The 16,038-nt window shown below is 46.8% G+C and overlaps 4 protein-coding genes across 4 annotated transcripts; 2 read left to right on the top strand and 2 right to left on the bottom strand.

Moving 5' to 3' along the window:
• Nucleotides 1-3,120: 3,120 nt before the first annotated feature.
• Nucleotides 3,121-4,029, top strand: BO85DRAFT_500102 (lipase family protein; the record flags this gene model as incomplete). The annotated part of the gene is made up of 2 exons (XM_025664092.1): nt 3,121-3,587; nt 3,645-4,029. The coding sequence occupies exons 1-2, from the start codon at nt 3,127-3,129 to the stop codon at nt 4,027-4,029; spliced, it is 846 nt and encodes a 281-aa protein (XP_025512241.1). The 5' UTR covers nt 3,121-3,126.
• A 1,799-nt stretch (nt 4,030-5,828) lies between these two features.
• BO85DRAFT_441281 (glycosyltransferase family 32 protein) lies at nt 5,829-6,794 on the bottom strand (the record flags this gene model as incomplete). Its single annotated transcript, XM_025658802.1, has 1 exon — nt 5,829-6,794. One exon carries the CDS (start codon nt 6,792-6,794, stop codon nt 5,829-5,831), a length of 966 nt encoding a protein of 321 aa, XP_025512240.1.
• A 2,780-nt stretch (nt 6,795-9,574) lies between these two features.
• BO85DRAFT_480311 (uncharacterized protein) lies at nt 9,575-10,744 on the top strand. Its single transcript, XM_025663000.1, has 2 exons — nt 9,575-9,645; nt 9,721-10,744. Exons 1-2 carry the CDS (start codon nt 9,589-9,591, stop codon nt 10,519-10,521), a joined length of 858 nt encoding a protein of 285 aa, XP_025512239.1. The 5' UTR covers nt 9,575-9,588; the 3' UTR covers nt 10,522-10,744.
• Nucleotides 10,745-11,958: 1,214 nt separating this feature from the next.
• BO85DRAFT_441279 (TRI12-domain-containing protein) lies at nt 11,959-13,572 on the bottom strand (the record flags this gene model as incomplete). The annotated part of the gene is made up of 3 exons (XM_025658801.1): nt 11,959-12,259; nt 12,308-12,565; nt 12,629-13,572. 3 exons carry the CDS (start codon nt 13,570-13,572, stop codon nt 11,959-11,961), a joined length of 1,503 nt encoding a protein of 500 aa, XP_025512238.1.
• Nucleotides 13,573-16,038: the final 2,466 nt, after the last annotated feature.

Raw genomic sequence — 16,038 nt, 5'->3', positions numbered from 1 at the left:
GCTAAATCATAGGTCGCTTGGATATTCCCGTCATATGATGCTTTGTAAACTTATCAACACATCCGACCGGCATAGGCGTTTAACTAATTGACATCCATCTAAATAAGCCTGATTGGTATCTGTCGCCAATAATGTACCATTTGCACTGCGGAACGCCAAGTTTTGTCCCATATGAAGGTCACTAGCAATATTTCGGTGGTAAAAAGTGGCTGTTGTTGGGCGTGGCTGATTAGATCAGTACTGGCTTAGGCTTTGCAACTCGAACATCCTAGTACATAGACATGAAGGCCGTGCAAAACTCGTCTTCATGGGAATGCCGACTTATATCCGGTACCCCATCTTGACCAATAACTTGATTTCCTAGGTTGTTAGGTGTACAGGTTATTATCTTCTTAATCGGCAGCGGATATGGTTAGGGGCTAAAGTTTTGGATAAATAACCGAGGGACAGATACTCCGAGTGTTGAGGTCTTGAGTGGGTCTTCGGACCTACATTGATCCAGCCCAGACGGCAGGAGCGCCTTCTTCGCCTCTAGAGGAACCACCCCCTCTAACTTACTTCGCCATCCTACCCTGCTTGCTCGCATGTTCCCAGTTGTTTACAACCTCAATCCAATCATTCCAGGCGACCCTCCCTTTGCTGCATAAGCCTTCGTTTCTATTTACGGAAGTATACGCTCTCAATAGAGAGGGTGCGTAACAGAAATATTACCTTGGTTCGGCTTACAGAAACGCCTTAATAGGTCGTTCAGATCCCACCTTGCTGCAGTAGCTTCCACAAGCCAAGGCTATCCGAAGTCTGGGCTCTGGACCCTGATCCAATGGTCCTGGGATCTCACCGTGAATAGCTAGACAAAGGTTCTCTTGGTTGTCTATTTTTGGAGGTGTAACTGCTACTGTTTAAGAGCGGCACATGTACTCCATGACGATCGGCCCTCCGAAGGCTCACTGGACATTAGTACTGTACTATAGTAGAACCCTTCCTCGGGTGACATGTGACAGGCATTTGGACACTATAAGGCTTGGACATCACTCGCTCAGTTACATTATGCCAAGCGTACTATTTTAGACCGGTTTCAGACATGCTAGATCTCGTCCTTCTACGTGCCGTGTCTCGAAGAAGACAACTATGCGGTATGCCGATCCTTGTGGGGCTAAGAATAATAGCGAAGTTATTGTCTCGTGCGTTGTAAAGCACCGATACAGCCATCGTAATGTTGACAATCTGACAGTCGGACTTGTACTTTCATGACTTGGAATCTGCAACCATGCCGACAATAAACATGAAGAAGGATGCAAATTTTGGCCTACAAGCCTCATTGCCCTCGGTATATTTCGGATATAGAGATGATCATTATCGTCCCTGACATGCCGTAAATGGCGTCTGGTAGGGACTACGCCGGCCATCTGGACTTGTGGTTCAGGCTATGCTGCACTTTCCAATGTTGTCAATGCCACCTTTACTGATTGTTTCCACTATTGGGGGGCGGTGGGCATTGGCGGGCGGAGTGTAATATCTACTCCCATAAGCACGCTTGTCACTTTAACCACTGCTGTGGTGGCCTTTCGGTCCAAATGAACTGTGTCATTGGTGATTACAGAGTGGTTTCACGATGTTGGGCAAGTGCTAGGAGGACCAGAATCACTTTGGAAGCTGGGGGTGAATATGACACCATCTTACTCATTTTGGCCTTGGGCTTGCTCCTAGTGGCGGAGGTTACGGGACTGTCCTGCCTTCGCTTCGAGTGTTTGGTGTAGAGAGAGACGATTGATGTCCTATTTACTATAAGCCATACAAGCTGCTCAGCATGCAAAGAAAAGAGTAAGAAATCAAGAAAGTAAGATATTATGTGAGATTGGAGGCAGGGGGACTAGTCTCTTGCTTCGGGCACGGCCCGGTTTATAGTGTTATCAAGTACAACAGCCGGGGACAACTGGAGTAACTGTTGATTTTTTAAAGTGGCAGACCAGCAACCGTATCATGAGATAATATTCCCAAATCAAATGCTATCTACTCATATAGATGGAAGGGGTTTGAATACAAATGTTCTTCTTTGTTCCTCAAACACTCAATTTTATACGTGGGTGCCAATTTGGGATCGAGATATTTCTGTGCTGTAAATACTGACACAATTTACCGGCATCTTGCTTCTTTGAAATAAGCTTGGCTGCCAGCACCACATAGTATAGCCTCCCTCGCCGGGGTACTGAGACAGATGTATAGCCTGTCAAAGTTAGAAAACTGAGACGCAAACATAGCTACCTATAGACTATGTATGTTTACATCGATTTTCCTCGTAGCTGGCCAGCGTAATACCCAAAAAGATATTTTACATTCTGCCTATAATATCCCTTCCAGTTTATCCCGATTAATAAGGACCAATGCCCAAGCCGCTTGATCTGGCCTTTCCCTTATCATTTTTTACTATGCCTTAACGATCAGACTACATTAGATGGTCTTAGTATTCTCATTTGGAAATATATAAATATTCGAATTGCTTGGGGGTCCACTAGTGGGTCCCGAGGGCACCATACCGATGCACGGGTTTGGACCCTTACGTGAAGGCCATTCTCTACTCGTTCCACTCTAAAACACTCGAACATCCATAGTGGTGTCGATATCGGCAGTAGTCTTTGCCGAAACGTCGAGGGTTACAGTGATCTGCGTCGGAAATACTTCGGGGAATCTACGGCGGAATATCAAAGTCTTCGGAATCATCCATATTGGAAAAGGACAGAAGCTCCGGGGTAGTTTGATAGATGAGCTCCGGTGTATTGAATCGGGAGCTGACAGGAGTGGGCGTCATGCAGACCCTCTAGTAATGTCAGTCGCGCGAAGTTTCGCATATGAAACAAGTTGATTTCGGGACCCCATTGTTACGTTACATCTCTCGGCTACAGCTCGAGATGTGCCTGCCGAGTATACTTAGAAGCCATGCCAGCATGTTGTTATACGACATAAAGTCAGGGAACTTGAAACAACCGTCGGATATTTCTTGTTTTTATCCTAAATTAGTCTTCCAGTGGTTTATTTAAGAGATAGATCCCTTCACAAACACTCATCCAACGGACTTCTCATACTACTCATTGACATACTTTCGAGCAGCCCCGGCGCATTTATTTCAAAATGAAGCAATTCTCCGCAAAACACGCCCTCGCAGTTGTGGTGACTGCAGGGCACGCCTTAGCAGCCTCTACGCAGGGCATCTCCGAAGACCTCTACAGCCGTTTAGTCGAAATGGCCACTATCTCCCAAGCTGCCTACGCCGACCTGTGCAACATTCCGTCGACTATTATCAAGGGAGAGAAGATTTACAACTCTCAAACTGACATCAACGGATGGATTCTCCGCGACGACAGCAGTAAAGAAATCATCACCGTCTTCCGTGGCACTGGCAGTGATACGAATCTACAACTCGATACTAACTACACCCTCACCCCTTTCGGCACCCTGCCCCAGTGCAACGGTTGTGAAGTACACGGTGGATATTATATTGGATGGGTCTCCGTCCAGGACCAAGTCGAGTCGCTTGTCAAACAGCAGGTTAGCGAGTATCCGGATTATGCGCTGACTGTGACGGGCCACAGGTATGCCCTCGTGATCTCTTTCAATTAAGTGTATAATACTCACTAACTCTACGATAGTCTCGGAGCGTCTCTGGCAGCACTCACTGCCGCCCAGCTGTCTGCGACATACGACAACATCCGCCTGTACACCTTCGGCGAACCGCGCAGCGGCAATCAGGCCTTCGCGTCGTACATGAACGATGCCTTCCAAGCCTCGAGCCCAGATACGACGCAGTATTTCCGGGTCACTCATGCCAACGACGGCATCCCAAACTTGCCCCCGGCGGACCAGGGGTACGCCCATGGCGGTGTAGAGTACTGGAGCGTTGATCCTTACGGCGCCCAGAACACATTTGTCTGCACTGGGGATGAAGTGCAGTGCTGTGAGGCCCAGGGCGGACAGGGTGTGAATAATGCGCACACGACTTATTTTGGGATGACGAGCGGAGCCTGTACATGGTGATCAGTCAATTCAGCCTCTCCGACTGTACCAGGAAAGATGGATGTCCTGGAGAGGGCATGCATGTACGTATATCCGAAGCACACTTTTTCGGTAAATCAGGAGATGTAATAAGTTCCTTCCATGAATAGATATGGTTACCCTCACCATAAGCCAAGAGGTTGCCTTTCTCTTTTGATTGTGAATATATGTCTAAAGTAAATGACAGATATCTCTAAACACCTTATCCGCCTAAACCCATCATAGACTGTGTCACCTGATAGACCCCTTGAATGATGAGCGAAATGTATCAGTCCCGTTTAAATCCAACCCTTTCAGCCTAGCACAGTCAGAATACGCCAACCCCATTCTAAGGTAGTACTAAATATGAATACAGCCTAAATGCATCGCTATATGATCCCATAAAGAAGCAACAACCTTTTAGATCTCGTTTGCGCCGCGAAAAGCTAGCTCTACCATGATCTCAATTATGAGTGGAGCGTTTAGTCTCGTTCAAGCCTAGCTATCCTATAAGGACAACACATGTATATGGGCTTACTTGTAGAGAGGTAGGTTCCCGGGCTTCTCCACCGTCTCGAGGAGTTGACTACACGTCGCGTCCGTGTCATAAGCCGGTACTCGACGTTATCGTGATCGCGACCCAGATCCCTGTTAATAGCGTCAAGAAGGCCCTATATTCGATTTTTCAATCTCATTTTTACGAAGATATGCCGATGGTGGAGGGTTAGTAAACCGATTATGATCGTGTGCAGCATGAGATGAGACCGTGGCCAATCCTGTTCAAATGCCAAGACCCGCCAGCTACCACATGTAAGGCATCCGTCCGCGGCACGTTGAATTGTGCAAATGCCGAGATCACAAAGGCGGTCACACTTCCACGTCGGTACTGGATGGGTTGCTCGTGGCCATGATGCGTTTTCCATTGCGAGGGTCGTTCGTGTTACTGCGATGCAGATTCTGTGGGCAAGGCGCAGGGCTCTGTTCTTAGGTGGGAGGCACCCCATATTAATTTTATTTCGTCACACTGACTACATCTATTTCGGGGACATACCTTTACTCTGCGAGCCCTGGACGTAAAGAATCTTCAGCAGGACTTCGTGTAGGATGCCTAGACTCTTCCGTGCCTACTCCTCGCAAATGTTCCTATCATATTAAGAGGAGTAGATAGCCATGATTGCCTTGACGAAGCCCCTTCAGATTTCCCGTTGCCCGTTCTTTGCAGAAATTTGCCTCTCCTATTAGGAAGTTGTGTTTTGCAGTTTCCCGTACTGACTACCTTGCGACCCTTATTATGCCCGCTCTCCCCTGCTGCTTGGACTGTCTGCTCCTGAGAGCGGAAACCACGCGGCAAGCGAAAGCTGAGTCTGTTAACTGGAAAATCAGTGTCTTATAGTGAGTGCTAGGGCCTGATCCGCTGGATCCCTTAAGGCCATGTAATCGTAACATTTTGTTTCCTACGAAACAGCCACCTCTAATCTTCCCAAAGTCTCTTTTTTCCACAAGAGAGAGCTAGCTTTGGATCATCATATCTAAAGTTAAATCCTAAGTGAAAGCTCAGAGCTCCTGGAAAACCTTTTCTTTCTACTTCTGCGTACCCTGTCAAGACATCCCATTCGTTTAGAGATTTTGCCAGACATAGTTTTTAAACACCCCCATAAATACTCGAGGGCCTTCTTCGTCGAAAGGTGGTAAGGTGCGCAAGATGTTTACCTAGACAATAATGCATCATTTCAAAGTCTGCACCTGAAGGCTTGATAAAATCAAACAGAAAGAATGTAAATCTGACCCACGCCCTCACCTCGTCACCTAGGGGCTCTAGTATTGTATCTCGTAGCCATAAATATGAGTCCTGCCACTGCAGAAAAGCATGCGACCGCTCCAAATATGAGCCCTAGTCCGGCCTGATCCGCGATATAATTCAGCGCCCTGCCGTCCACCCCTTGCCAGGACCGTCCCGCAGCATGTTGTACCACCGAGCCAATGAACCCGTCGTTCAGCAGCCCTATATCGGGTCGAGGGGTGTTGTAAAGCCATGCGTATTGCCTAAACGCTGCCGTTACCATGATCGGGCCCGTGGACCAGAAAACCTGCAGGTACGGGAGGAGTATTCCTCGTGATGCAAGCCTGCTACTCCGCCGCTTGGCCTCGTGGAGGGCCCATTCCAGGAATGGAGATCGAGGCCTGGCCATGAAGAAATGGTTGCTGAGGCCGAGTGTGCCCGCTGTTGGGGAGAAGATGGCTTGAAATCGGAGTCTCTGGAGGCATCGAATACGCTCAGCCGACTTGGGGCTTACGTCCAGGTCGGAATAGATGCCACCCTCGGAGTGGACGATGAGCAGTCTCGCAACATCAGCACGCTGAATATCGTGAGGGTATCCTTCGTACGTTGACAGCATCCAAGTGTAATCTGCTTTGATGAGCTTAAGGACATCATCATCTGTCCATAGCTTAACTGTGTAGTTGGAGGGCTCGAGCATAGCCTTCCACGATTCACAAGACGCGGTGATGATGGTAGAATAGTCACTGATATCGGTTGTTTTCCACAGTTGATGGACAATGTTTGGTATCACTGGATCGAGGGGCGGACGAGCGTTATGGACATCTTCGAGTGCATCAGGCGAACATGCGTCCACTATCTGTATAGACTCTGTCAAGTGTCCGGTGAGAGCGAAGTCATCAGTATAGACGAATTGAAAAATAACGAAGATAATAACAGAGAAAATCACTGCGACACCAAGCTGTCTCGGCCTTCCAAAGAAAAACCCCATAATGCTCCTTTTTGCAGAACCTCGCACTACGACGGTAGTCTACCTTTGAATGAAGAATGAATGTTGCAGGTAGAGGTTGCATTTCATCGGGGTGGCAGAAAGACATTACCTACTGGGATTGCTCCAATATTGGTCCACGTTTGATGCGCATGACTGGCCAGGAAATCGGAATCAAAGAAAGGTCCGAGTTCCATGAGTACCAGTCTACGTTTACGTTGATCATGGCCTGTTTCTATCGCGTGGGTTTATTAGGGGAGTGAAAACCACACCAGTGAGTAGTAGCTTTCGCACCAAGGATCGCCCAGAATGGTAGTGGCTCACAAACATTGGATAATATATTCATCTGAGACAAGCAGTAGGCATAGAATTCTTCTCTATCCTATTCGTCTCTAGCTGGGTATTAGGGCCATCAGAGCCATCGTGCTTGATGTTCGGTGTTGATTCCCTACCTCAAAATCTCTCGGACAATCCACCTTGCCCACCCAAGACCATCGCCTATCAGAGTGACTGGGATTTGTCCCTTTCGTTACAGCAAGGGACTGGACAGACTAGATTAGGATGCTCACAGATGCTCAAGTAGTAGACGCCAAAATAGATTTCTCGTCAATGTATTTTGACTATTCGTGAAAAATTCGAAATTGCTGCCTATTCTTCTACGAGCATTTGTTACTGCGTAATACTGATTTCCAAGGTACCATCACAGAGGTACACCTTCTTTATTGACACCAAATGAGGAGAATTCTGTCTTCTTGTGCCGCAATCCTGCCAGTCTGACTCATCTGCGGCCCCACGGCGTGGTACGTTTATAGACTCTTGAATGTCCGGGCTCGTGTCAAGTGCAAGTAAGACATTTTACCCCTGTAAATGCATTCTTTCAGGAAAGGTATCGAGCTTATCATGCCCACGAGCCCCTGCAGAGGTGACATGGCTTGACAAAGTATACTGAGGTCGCTGATCAAATGATAGGTAGCTGTGTATCCGCAGTAGTAAGGACAGTCTCTATTGCAAGCTAGTAGGATGTAATGAAGCAATCTGCTATATTCTATTTACTGAATATGCGGTCTATTTATCATCCAACTGCGTCTGTACCTCTGGCCACTGTTGTGATTCATTCGAGCCAGATCAGAATCTTTGCTAATTTGGGGAGACAAACATGTTGTTTCTGTGTGAAACCCCCTACTACGTTCCACTTTACTCGCTGGCCCCGCATTTTCTCTGCGCCTCCCGAAAACATACGTTAGGTAATAACTGGTGATCAACCAAACCTAGTTATTGGATACAATATCCTGGACTTGAAGAATTTGTTGCTTGGCCACTAACCTTACAGATGTAGCTTCATGATGTATAAGCTGTCGTCTAAGGCACTCCACGTGATGGTTGTATCTCGATACCTTAATCCATATCCAGTCAAATCCCCGGATATACGGGTTGGGACTCGCTTATATATTTCATTTATCGAGGTCTTCGACACGGCCTTGCCCCTTTTCTTACAGTAGAAAATACTGACCGGAACCTTAGACGAGTGTTTTTCGGTATTCTAAGTGTCATGGATGAACCGTGCGATAACTTTGGAAAACAATTAATTCGTTCATTGCTTTACACTCCTCTGATAAAAGCAGAAGGACGCTAAGTATGGAAGGTGGAAGATTTATCCTCTCCAAATCTCCAAATCATAGCAGCTGATGAAGTTAAAAATCAGTACTGTAGCCATGCCACAGGTATCCACTATACTGAGAGCTCGATATTTGGGGAAGGACCAAGCAGTCACTTTTGATCAGCTGGTTATAGTCGTGATGGATGATAGCATCCTCAATGCCATACAGAAGAATGTTAGTGAATACGTAACTGAAATTGTGCCCAATAACGGATACAATTATTTAGTAAATGCCCGCTCCAATGGAATCTGATTCAAAGAACGGGACGGCCTTTGAATCTCGCTTTGAATATATAATTACAGGACTGAGATCGGAAGATCTTACTGTGATCCTGGCTAGTGAAACATCTTATCTTCGACAAAAGTTTATACTGCATCTTGCATTCTACCAATGTCTGAAGATATGATCACACCTATCAAATTATCTATTCCCGAGATTTAATCCTCCGGCGAAAATATATGTCCATGGGTGATTCCTGTCTACTGTTCCGAAGTTCTTGTTGCGGTGGAACCTCGGAGGAACTCAAAAGTCCCCAGTCTGATCGAGCCGTTCCTTCTCACAAGGCGGGGAGTGTTGGTCCACTTAATGGAGTATCAATTCCAGTGCTATATTTATACCCCTGGATTGAGGTTTGATGTTCGGGCCAATAGCTAGTCCTGTCTACACAGCCACTGCAGACGTCCTCGGGTATGTGGAATACACTGCACTTCCGCATATAACACCCGCAATATGCCATCCTGTCTATTATAATTAGGGATAATCATGGTAGTAGCAATAATCCCAACCATGCCAGGATATAATACACACTTTGTGACTTTGTCACTTACAGAGATATTATAGAACACAATTATAACTAGTTTAAGATGTATTTAAACATTATACAAATATATTTAAGAAAAAGAATTAACTTTGTAACTACCATACAAGTCTATATTTTCTTTTGTATAAGTGGGTTCTAGGGCTGATCATGTGACTTATTCCAAAAATGGTTTGCCTGGTCAGATGAGAAATTAGCGTGAGCCAGGTGACCTGCGACGCTGCGTCCTGTCATTTTCCCGCACTGGACCGGCAGGGTATTTCCATCTAGCGTCTAGAACTCTGTTTTATTGCCCATGACAGTGCATTCTTTGCCTGGAGTGATGGACGAGGCATACCTTCCGCATTGGGGCCAGTTACCCGTCGAGCAGTACTTGAACGTGAGTGTTTTGCGCCACTATTGTTGTTTCCCAAGGTAATAGAAGGCCGAGCGTGGCTAATATTATGTGTTGAAGAAACACTGGGATCACTCCTCATCTGAGCCCACTGGAAACCAGCGCCTCCGACTGATCCACCGGTTCTTAGATCTAGATGAGATTCCGGGGGAACTGGACCCTACTTATTATGCCTCGGAGACCTACGAAACACCGTCACTTAATCCTACGGCCCATGAAATTGACACTATTCTCCGCCCCTGGCGCTCTGACAATCTGCGGAAGATAGCGTGGAGGATTTGGGGGAGTGATAACAAGCAGTTGATTTTGTTGCGCACTCACTACAATGCCGATGACAACGACAAGATCACAAATTTAGTAGGGTCCGATGAGCTCGACGAGAAGGATACAGCCTGGTGGGCCCTTCTTGATAATCCTGAACTCTTCAATTTCGGCCACCACTGGTGGCGAGTCTTCGATATCTTGCCAGAGTTAGCCGGCCCTTTAAATGGCTATAGCCGCCTGCCGAACCCAGAACATATTTCACGGGATAGACAGTTTTTTAGGAAGAAACTACCGACACTTAAACAAAGCGACGAATGGAGGGCTGATCGTGATAAGCATATTCAACAGCAGAGCGCATGCCTTCGGCAAACAGCTTCAAAAGGTTATTTTGCTATTGCGGATCAGGAAGCTTTTGAAACGGACATGCTACGGTTGATCTATCATGACGGGAAGACGAATATTGTCCAAGAGACCCGGATAGAATTTAGTGAGCAAACATTTGCTGATGTTGCTGTTGAATGCGAAGAGTTGTCGCTTCCTTCTCAATTATGGGAGGACGGAATGACTGGTGAGAAGTATGGAGTGAAAGGGGGCTAGGAACGGAGTTATATCAGCTAGATGAGGCTGATCTGGAATAAGGATGGGTATAAAGAAGTCCGACGGTCATGTGAGTATTATTAGCGCTAATATGATGGCAGGTTGGAATCAACGTGCAAATTCTCCCGGACCCGGCTAGGATGCATATTGACGGGTCATAATATATCTGCTAAATTCGGTCCCTACAGAACAGTTTACGGTAACCTCCTTGTGTATATATGGTGTACCCATCCTGTTGAAAGAGGTCACAATATATAGTATCAATTTGTAGTCCAAGAATATAGAATAAGGGAAGTTTCAGGCGTATAAACAAAGTACCTATGGGAGATTTGATAGTGCTTTCTTCATTTATGTTCTCATATCCACTATTTATCTCGGAAGCGCCTCAGAGGGTAAATACATCAGAACAAGGTATCTATTAGAGATGATCACAGGAATAGTAATAATTCTAATCATATTTGAATTATCTACTGTTAATATATAGAATAATATTAGATCTCTATTTTATGAACCTGCTTTTCTTATATTTTTATCTAATTTATTTGATTTCACATACGCAGTTGAACTTTGATAACGTGTTTAAAAAATAAGTATAAAATTCCAAGTTTCGGAATAATAGAATACTAATAAAATAATTTATTTTCTTATAATGAATTATATTTATCTGTTTGTTATTCTATATCTGTCAAGTGAGGTGTTCCTTCTGAAATTCAAATTTAATAATAAATTATATTCACTACAGATAAACAGTCTTAAGAAATTAGGAAATAAATTACATAAAGGTAGAACCACTAGGTAACAGGTTATCAAGACCTAGAGCCCTCTATCTCGAGCACGGCGAACTGAGTGTCGGTAATATTGAGGAACCGCACTGAGTCGTCATCGACCAGCGTATTAATGCCAGGCTTGTTCAGGAGGGCATTGATTCGGTCCGCCGCGGTCTTGTCCATAAAGCACATTATGGTAAGAGCATCCTAGTCAGGGTTGTTTTTTGAGCTATCATTAACAGCATAGCGACGCCAATATAACAGCTGTCGGCTGCCTGGATTGCTGAGGGACAAGATGTGAGGAACATTCGTGGTCTTATACTGTGATTGAAAGTGATCCGCCGTGAGGTGGGGAGCCTTGTAGACAAGGATGGAGATTGTGTGAGGTGTCATGAAGAGAAGAGTGGCTGGTCTAGATACAGTGGGCAGTGTGATGAAGCCGAGAGAATGATTTATGGTTTTTCTAATCCTGCACATAACAATGTGCAGAGAATCACTATGTGGAATTAGCTGTGGAATTCCACCCCCTCCCCCCAACACACCTCCTCCATATCCATAATATATCTTTCTTCATACATAATGCTTCTTTTGTTGTGGGAGGGACGCGCTAAAGTCTGGCTTCAGTTATCTGGGCTTGATATTTTGTACTTAAAAGTTTACTGTGCACACATTAGGTGGTTCGATGCGTTTTCCTCGCCATCGACGGCGGGTGTTTCGTCCGGCTCAGAGTGACAGTGGCCTCCTCGCTCATCAACGAGTCGACATCGGGCAGTAACAGGGTGGCCACCAGCCCGAGCCCTGTAACTGCGATTGTACTGAAGAAAACCGTGCGGTACGCCTGAATGTTGGCCTCCTTGAAGGCTTGAAGAGCTCTAGCCCCGAGCCCTGGGGTAACCCCCACCACGGTTGTCGGAGCCTGACCAGCTGACAGGGCGGCAATTAGGGTCTGTATGGCTTCGGGGGGCAGGCTACTGTTATCCAATGCCTTCCCAATCTCTGTCAGGATAGTATCCGCCTACCGGGTAGTAATGATGACGTTGTAGATCGCCGTGACGACGGTCGTGATGGAAAAGCGAATCGAGTCACCGAACCCACAGCCAGTGCCCAGTTCATCCTGATCGCCGAGCGCGAGGGTCGTAGTCGGAAGGGATAGCCCCTCCACCCATCCGGCGAAGAACGTGCCAAAGGCCACCAACCAACAAGCTCGGTCGTGTGAATCCACGGTGCACGTCGCGACACAGGCAAACAGGATCCCCGCAATCGCAAGGGTCGCAATGCTCTGGTATTTGATCTTTCGAATGCCCATGGCCGCAAATCCCGAGATGATATCCCCACATTACCAGCCGGCTCCGACGAGCGAGGAGAGCAAGCTGTCAGGGACAGAATTCCCGGAGGCATAAATGAGGGACACCATTGATGGCCAGACGATGGCAAGGCCATAGTAGAGGCTTGAACCGAGCCCCGAGGTGATAACCGCCGCCGTCCATTGCAAATCTCGCAACATACGCATCGGAACGAGCGGCTGCCGGGTTGGACCATACCACTCCCAGAGGATGAATGCGATAAACGATAACCCGCCGACGACAATGGTAGCGACCACATATGAGGACAGCCATGGGTAACGAGAGCCACCCCAGGAGAGGCCCATGAGAAAGAGTGCCAGGGCGGACACGAACAGGAGGGTTCCGAAATAGTCGAACTGACGAACGTAGGCCCATTTTCGCTGGCTGTCATGCTTCTCCTGGAAGGTGGGCGGCCAGTAAAACAAAGTGAAACACAGTAACACAACGGCATTGATGGCGATCAGGACGTAAAACACTCCCCGCCAGCCCGCAGAGGTGGTGCGGACCAAACTCTCGCCGATGGCAGGCGCAAAGGCACGGCCAGGCGTCGTGAAGATATACATGAGGCTGTTGGCTGCGAAGCGGTATTTCATCGGCACAAGCTCTGCCACCACGTAGAAATAAGATACCCGAGTCGATGCAGCCAGTCCGATCAATGTCATGTCTCCGATCAAGGTGTTGACGCTGTCCGCTCTCGCGCATACGATACTCCCAACGGTTCCGAGGACACCGCCGCCGATAAAAATGTATCGCCTCCCCAAAAAAATATCTGTGGTGCCGCCGATCAGGGTAAGGCCAACCGCGATCGTCAGCGTGTAGGTCAGCGACACCCAGGAGATGTCGGCGCTAGGGCCAATGTCCTGGTTGATGATGGCGAGGAGCGGAGCCGGAAAGGCAAAGCCGGCGATCGCAGCAAGCAAGCCCAGTCCGATCGCTGTCATCGAGCCAAGGAACAAGCTGGAGCAGAAGTAGCGAGGAGGAAGGCCATTGTCGGCCTCAATGTCGCGAATCGCGCCAGGAGCCTCGTGTTTCTCGACCACCCTGGTCAGATCTCCCAAAGAAGAGATTCAGCCGCCGCAAGCTTCGGACAGTCCCTACCGTTTTAATACAGGGGCGCCGAGGAAGAAGCGGAATTCAACCTCCCCTCTGGATTCCGCCCTGTTTTGATCGAGCTGTGGCTCAACTGCCAGAGGCCCTCTTCACTCCACCTGGGGATATCATGGGGAAGGAGGGAGTCTCGAATGTTCTCGCCATCTCATAAAACCCTCTTCCAGCGCTTTGGACTCATTCCTGTCCACCCCGGTGTTCGTATTCGCCCCTCATACTCTCGTCATCGCACAAGTTGATCCTGTCAATTTTATCCGGAGTCTCCAATGCTTCTGATATAGATCAAACTCTTATCACGTTCTCGGGAAACCGCTGATTCAATTCCCTGCGCTCATCCCTGCGCTCAGCCCTGTCCACCGGTTCATATTAGCCCTGTCGTTTCTGCACCAGTCGAAAACATACCTGATTCCTATATGCACCCGACGATGCCCGTTCACAAGGACAAACATGCCATACAACCCTGTGACGTACGCAACAGTATGCATTGTCCTTGTCGCTCTTGCCTGCATTTGCGTCGGTCTGTGACTCTTTTCGCGGATTCACTATCAGGGTTGTATATTTTGGGATGATATTATCACCGGCGCTGCCAATCGACGCCCCGGCACCGATTGACTAGTGGCATTACTGGCATTACTGCACGTTTTCATCTGTCTGTTGCTGTACTTCATCGCGACCTACTTCATCAAGCTTTCATTCATCTACACTCCCCTCCGCATTGCGAACACAAAAGTGTACCGGTATATCCTATACGCGCTGTTTGCGACCGGGGGGTTTTATCACCACCACCGTCCTATGCTTTTGGATGCTCTTCTTGTGCATTCTTCTACGCTACTTTTGGAGCCACCTAATTGGCAGTCACGTCAAAGGGTCTAGCAAGAAGATCACCAGCTTGACGAAAGGCAGGTAATTGCTGCCTGACTACTGGTGGCCGACTTCTCTACGGGAAAGACTTTCATAAACTCTATTAATAATACAGATAATATTCATAGAATATCAATTATAGACCAATTTTTTATATTACATAATAATGAGGTAAAGTTGAGTGATTGCTGTTGCATTATACATAGTGATAATTGGTGGCAGATATGCAGGAATAATCGATAACATGGCATTTCACTGATATTAAGCCCTGATCTTTGATAGTGTCTAGCCTATTCGATTCAACATTTCGACCATAAATTGCCTAAGCAACAGCTGAGTGAATAATTCTAATATGGATGAGCCTAGAGAAGAAATAATGGCAAATGGCAAGTAATGAACGGGAGCTATAATTCCCCTAAATGAGGCTCTCGTTAGTTTAGCCACGGAATAGCTGGTGGAGACCAGAAGTCAGTCAGAGATATACTCTGCAGAACTCTAAACCCCTGTGTCAGATACTCGCTGTATAACCCGATACTTTAGATGTATATCGTGTGATACTGAACCCAAGGTCCAGATATATGTGATTTATGTCGAACACATCAGAGGCGCGGCCGCAAACGGAAAGCCTCTCGGGATGAGAAGCTTTATTCACGAGTCCCTCGTATAGAAAAGCTTCCTGTGGGCAGATGTGAGTCTGGAACTTGGATCACCGGTTGGCAAGATGAACAAAGTGGTGAGGGATAGGAGGTGTGCATTATATTCAGAGCATCTACTGCTGAATTTAGGGTTCCTGTTGGCGGTAGTAGAAGCACAGTGATTCAAATGTTTCTTCATTCTTGTTATACCCCTCCATTCTACCTATTGGTTTACATATGTTGCTTGCCGCGGAGGCGGAAACGGGTGGCAATATGGATAGTTTGATCACTGAGTCGGTTAAATATTTGTAGCTAACATTATAGTGCTTGGCTATTTCAATAGTATTATCAAGATTATCAACTAATTATGCAAGAAATAGAGCCTTCATTATTATCTAGACATCTTTCGACTTTGAGCTACGGTGAGAGGGCTATTTTTAGCTGTGGATATATATATCAATGATAGAAGAAATGGGTAAATCTAACTATGCTTCCACATGTGGTAATTTTCCTGTTGTCTGGGATTGTCAGGTTTCAAATGATGGCTTGGTTAGCCAAGCGCCTGTTGTAGGAGTTACAAACTACTTTTATATTACGGTGATGAACTGGGGGAAATATTATGCCCAGAATGTCTAGGTCACCTTGACTACATAACGCATTCAAAATATCTCTTGGCGAGACAGCATCCTCTTAGCCGCTTTGACTAATGTTGCGTCAAGCGCATGTAGGTTTTGAAAAGATCTATTAGGGTTTTAGGGTTTTAGGGTTTTAGGGTTTTATTAGGGTTTAGGGTTTTAGGGTTTT

Source organism: Aspergillus piperis (assembly GCF_003184755.1).
Source record: "Aspergillus piperis CBS 112811 unplaced genomic scaffold BO85scaffold_19, whole genome shotgun sequence".
In the NCBI taxonomy this organism is placed as follows: Eukaryota; Fungi; Ascomycota; class Eurotiomycetes; order Eurotiales; family Aspergillaceae; genus Aspergillus; species Aspergillus piperis.
The sequence above is the reverse complement of the archived record's forward strand: the minus strand, read 5'-3'. Positions and strand labels throughout refer to the sequence as shown.